Source organism: Bidens hawaiensis, unplaced genomic scaffold (assembly GCF_021521415.1).
Source record: "Bidens hawaiensis isolate Kalapana, Puna unplaced genomic scaffold, B.hawaiensis_p1.1 tig00030216_1, whole genome shotgun sequence".
In the NCBI taxonomy this organism is placed as follows: Eukaryota; Viridiplantae; Streptophyta; class Magnoliopsida; order Asterales; family Asteraceae; genus Bidens; species Bidens hawaiensis.
This window is the reverse complement of record NW_027495028.1, coordinates 175,939-181,938: the sequence shown is the minus strand read 5'-3', so window position 1 is coordinate 181,938 and position 6,000 is coordinate 175,939. Positions and strand designations below refer to the sequence as shown.

Here is a 6,000-nt window from a genome sequence, read left to right as displayed (position 1 = left end):
AAGCTGTTGTGTGGGCCAAGGTGTTGGCCCACTACAGATGCCCTAAGGAATATGTACTGCGATTGATCATATTATGTTACTCGTAGGTTGACAGATGAATTAGACAACAGTCTACAAATTTTATACAAACACAAAGACAAGACGCATTTACCAGATTATTTATATATGACCCATAAGGCCATACGTGTCACCTGAACGGCTGCATGGTCTATGTGATTTAGGGCCGTCCAAACCGCTCGACGCTCGAACTCGCTCGCCGCTCGCTAGTAATTTGCTTGGAAAATGCTCGTTCATTTTTCGCTCGATTGTAAACGAGCCACTCTGCTCGGTTCGGTTTGTAAATGAGCCAAGCAACGAGCAAAGGTCTGCTCGGTTCGGTTCAGCTCGAATATTTTTAATTTATTTTATATATAATTATATTATGAACAAATATATAAATATCTAGACAAAACACATAAAATATAAGTATACAATTTTTTAAACCCTTTTAAATTTTTCCTATTCCGTTAATTTTATAGTTTTATTAGTTCGATTCAAGTTTTCAGAATACTAAAAGTTTGTTTACATGTTCATTATATCTCATTTCAAACTTCTTTCTCCTAAAAATTTACAACCTATTATACGTTTTTCTAAAAACTACTAATTTGTTTACAAAATATATTATTTACAGTCTTTAAACTTGTTTCTTATTGAAAATTTTAAAGTGACAAAGAAATAAAAAAATGCTCGAAATCGCTCGATGTTCGGTCGAAAAATGCTCGGTTCGATTTTGGCTCGTTTCGTTTTTCGCTCGGTTCGAATTTTAGCCGTTCGGTTCGGTTGTAAACGAGCCAAGCAACGAGCAAGCCTTCGCTCGGTTCGGCTCGGCTCGTGAACAGCTCTAATGTGATTATTGTACTTTAATCCATGTTTATCTCTCATTAATACCGTGTTTATCTGATTGTTGTATTTTTATTTGTACAAAAAAAAACTACTGTCTGCTCTCTAACTACTTCAATATGTATTCTTGTTGGTAGTCATGATTTTCAACACCCCCCCCCCCCCCCCGGCCTTCTTGTTGGTGTAACTTTTCCTTCAACAGTATTATGCAATTAGGTTCTTTTAATTATCAATGAAAGGTGATAATTAGTCTTATACAGTTTACTTTTATGGTATTACTATTACTGTATCAAACAAATGACCAATTTGAATGGTTTCAGAGTTTCAAACTAAAGCATAAACACCTCATAAATCAAACTTTAAAAAATAAATAAATAACCAGATGAGTGTTTTAATAACAAGACCTATGAAAAAAACAGTTGTGTAAATCGTTTGGTTGGTTTTATCAGATGAAATTAAATTAAAAAATATATATATATATATAAATAATACCTAAACTTATTAAGGTTCACCAGTAATCACCACAAGAGCATACACCATTACTAAACCGATGAAACCGATTAGCATCACGCAACACAATCTCTCTTCCAAAAACTTTAGATATATGTTTAATCGCGTTATGACAATCACCACAAACCCGAAGATTCTTTATAACCCGGATAGTAGTACCCGAAGGCGTATTTAACAACCCGAACGCGATCGCAAGCTTCTCACTATGATAATATAAAGACTTCACTTGTTCTTCTTCTTCAACATCTAACAAAACATAATCAGTATCAGCAACATATCCATCTTCTATAATCAATTTCATCATATCCTCAATTTTATTATAAATTTTCTCAAATTGCGGGTGTGACCGATCATCGACAACAAACACATGATCTTGACTTTTTATGTTGATCCAACTAAACCCTGGGTCCTTTTTAACGTTCTTGCGGGTCATTGTTTTCCTGGCCTCGGCTACTTTACTCCATTGATTTGAAGCAGCATAAATGTTTGATAATAGCACGTAAGCCGATGAGTCAAACGGGTCGAGTTCGAGAAGCTTTGTTGCTACTCGTTTTCCTGTTTCCATATCACCTTGGACCCTGCAAGTAACCGAAATAACAGAAACTTAAGGTCCAAATTCATTATTTTGGGGTTTTTTTTTTTTTTGTTCCAAAAGTTTCAAGCCCAAATGACGAAACCAATAAAACAGAAACTGAACCGAACCCATCGAAAAAAAAAAGAAACAAAAAAACGAAACCGAACGGTTTTCAAAAACCCAAAAACAAATTTCAGTTTTTGGTTTAGTTTGAGCACAAAATTGGCCCATTCACACCCGTACCTGCAAGCACCAAGTAAGGCTCGATACATCGAACCTGAAGCTTCATATGGCATTGTTGTAATCAACTTCTCGGCCTCTTTTACCTGCCCGCCTCGGCCTAACGCATCAACAAGACATGAGTAATGCTCAATTTCCGGTTCGATACCATAATCTCTGACCATCGAGTCAAAATACGCGTACACTTCTGATATTAAACCCGAGTGACTACAAGCCGAAAGTACCCCTATAAACGTGACCCGATCAGGCATCAAATTCGGGTTAGATTTTAAATCATTGAAAAGTTCAAGAGCTTGTTTTCCATGTCCATATTGAGCTAACCCTACCAACATAGCATTCCAAATAACAATATTCTCGACACGGGTTCGTTTAAACAACCGATACGACTCGTCTATGTTGCCACATTTCGCATAAAAGTCGATAAGCGACGTGCTGACATAATCATCACCACCACAATTTGACTTAATTGCGTTAGCATGAATCTGTCTTCCTTGCTCTAACGCGGTTGAATAACAACACGCTTTAATTAGTGTAGCGTAGGTAAACTCATCAGGAAACACACCCGACCACACCATCTTGTGGTACACAACAAGCGCGCGATCCCCGTCTCCGTTTTCTACACACCCCGAGATCATAGAAGTCCATGAAACCTCATCTGGAGACAGTATCTCATCAAACACTTGGTGTGCATTGTTCATATCTCCACATTTTATATACATATCAAGAAGGCTGCTACTAAGGTATAAATCGGGACCCACCCCAAGCTTAACCGCATACCCGTGAATTTGCCTCCCGGGTTTTAAACTTACCCCAAACACGCACGCTTTAGCCATGGTTGCTAATGTTATCTCATCTGCTTTTTCACCATTTTTGTGCATTAATGTAAAAAGCTTCCATGCTTTATTAATATTATTCTTGTTTATATATCCAAACATCATCGCATTACATGACCCCAAATTAACCCTGTCTTTATTACCAAAAAGGGTCTCCGCGTGTTCCATTTGCCCATTTCTAGAGTAAGAATCAACGAGTGTTGTGGAAACAAACGTGTCGTTATCGAGCCTGTTTTTTATAGCGTGAGTGTGAATTTGTTCGGTTAAAGGTAAATATGAAGAACATGATCTTAACATGCTTGCTAATGTGAAATGGTCGGGTTTGAATCCTTTTTGTAGCATATCTATGTACAAGTTAAAAGATTCTTCTAAAAGTCCGGTTTGTGCATAACTGTTGATCATTGAGTTCCATGAAACAAGATCGGTTTCATCCATTTGAAAGAAGACTTTGCTTGATGATGTTAAGCAGCCCATTTTTGAGTACATGTTAATAAGACAATTGGAAATGTTAATATTGTTTTCAAAACCTGATTTTATTGTCGTCGCATGAATCTGTTCGCCCAATGTTAGGTCGCCAAGTGGCGCCACGGAAGACAGAGACAAGATGAATGTGACTTCATCTTTCTTTATGTTTAACCTACTCACATCAAGAAAGCACTTAATAGCAGATTTATAGTCACCAGATTGGTAATGTTGTGACATGATTTTGTTCCAAGAAACAATCTTTGAAACTTCATCATCGGTCCAAGATAACTTAACAGCGTACGCTTGCAACTGCTCTTTTAAAAACTCATTATCATCAACATCAAATGCGTTAATAACACACCGCAAACTACCAACATCGGGACGCACAACTTCACTCCTATGAAAATCTGATAATAAACTAACCGCTTCATTTAGAAACCCTGTTTTCACATAGGCTTTCAGCATCACATTCCACAAGACAGTATCTCGATCACATTCCTCCATGTCATCAAACATCAACCGAGCTTCTTTCACTTTCCCAAACTTGATGTAAATGTTAACCAAAGCTCCAGATATAAACACCTCGGATTCAAACCCTAATTTCACAGCAAACCCATGAACACCTTCAGAAGCCGCAACATAACTCGACATCAAACACAGCTTCAAAATCGGAGCAAAAGTCATTTTTGTCAAAGAAACATCAGACGATTTTACTAAAAGTTTAAAAAGATGAAAACCCTCTTCTACATTTCGGATATCAGGATCATTACAGGAAGCATAGGCGGAGAAAATCGAGTTCCATGTAACGAGGTCTCGTTGAGGCATTTCATCGAACAGTTGGCGGGCGATAATTAAATCTCCGCATTTTGAGTACATGTTGATGAGATTGTTGGTGAGGAAGCGGTCGGATGTGGTGTGGCCGTGGGTTATGATGAGGGCGTGGATTGATTTGCCGAATGGTAAGTTGTTCCGGGAGATTGCAGTGCGAATGAAGGGGAACCATGGTGAGTTTGAAGAGGAAGATGTGGCAATGGCGGCGTAATGGTTTCGGTTGTTTTGGGGAGGGGAATTTGATCCCGGAAGAGTGGCGCTAATCGGGCATTGAAACGGCGGACGGCGGAATTTACAGTGCCGTTGCATTTAAAGGGTGGAGACTAGTTTTCCCTCCAAATTAAACCCACTGTGTCCCCATAACAAAATTGTAATATCCGGAAGTAGACTTTGGATTATAAAAAAGGGGCTTTATATAATCTTTATCTTTACTACATATAATACAGGATTTATGGGCATATAATACAGGATTTATGGGCAAAAGTAAGAGTATAATTTTAAGAGATTTACAATCCATTAAACACATGGTACTAGGGGTGTGCAACGGGTACGACCCGGATCGTTTACATGGAACCCGGACCGGAACCGAAACCGAAACCGTTTACATGGAATTTTGAACCCCGGAACCGGACCATCTACAAATGGGTCGGTCCGGGTTTTGAAACGGGTTCTACGGGACGGGTTGGCGGTTTTCACGGGTTAGACCACATCCGGCGTCGCTTAGCCGTTTAGCTGTATTCTTCATTTATACTTTTAGGGTTTCTAGATACATATAGACTAACTTAACCAGTAAACAAAGAGGAACTTTTATGGAGCAGATGATAAAAGTATTTTAACCATTAAGTTGAAATTAAAGAAAGATAAAAATTATAAACAATAAAGAAATGAAGTTTGAACCATGAAAATTTAAAATATTAATGATTTATAAGAACCATAATATATAAAAGATGCATATGTCTCACCAATACATGTTTAAATTTTTGAAAAACAGGTGTTTGAGAAAAGCATAGAGAAGCCGAAGACGGGTTTCACGGTTCCGACTTGGGTCGCCGGGTACAACCCGGAACCGACCCGTTACCCGTTTCAAGCTGAATTTCAGAACTGAACCCGTACATGGTTTCGAATAACGGTTCCATTATACGGTTTTGTAAACCGATTACACGGGTTTCGCGGGTAGGAACCGTGACCTGCACACCCCTACATGGTACAACTTCAAAGAGGGACAAAATGGTAATTGAAGAATTAAATCTCACGTGTTTTCAATCTTGTTTAAAATAATTACAATTTTTCCTCATAACTTTATTCATCTTTTGTTAATTTTAAAAAAACTTACAAGTTTACCCCTTTATCTTTAACATTTTATTTGACAACTTTATTTACAATCATTATTCTTTCAATATATTTTAGTATATTATATTAAAAAAAACACCGATCTTACCGTTGCGACGTGTTTATTTTTGTCAACGTTTCGATATAAAAACTTTCAAATCCGATGTGTAGATTACAATGTACAAATCAATAAAGCATTGAAGTACAAGTTTCTTGAAGCATAGGTATTTATAGTTTATTAATAATCCTTAAATGTTGCAGTTAACTTCTTTATTATTATTATTATTATTTTATTTGTTTTCTCTCTTTCAGTTTTCAGTTCCACAGACTCCTTCTCCT

At 37.4% G+C, this 6,000-nt stretch overlaps 1 protein-coding gene across 1 annotated transcript; it reads right to left on the bottom strand.

Moving 5' to 3' along the window:
- Nucleotides 1-1,387: 1,387 nt before the first annotated feature.
- Nucleotides 1,388-4,641, bottom strand: LOC143580073 (pentatricopeptide repeat-containing protein At4g33170-like). Its single transcript, XM_077063203.1, has 2 exons — nt 2,207-4,641; nt 1,388-1,967 (listed from the first exon to the last, which is right to left on the bottom strand). Exons 1-2 carry the CDS (start codon nt 4,639-4,641, stop codon nt 1,388-1,390), a joined length of 3,015 nt encoding a protein of 1,004 aa, XP_076919318.1.
- Between the last annotated feature and the right edge of the window lie 1,359 nt (nt 4,642-6,000).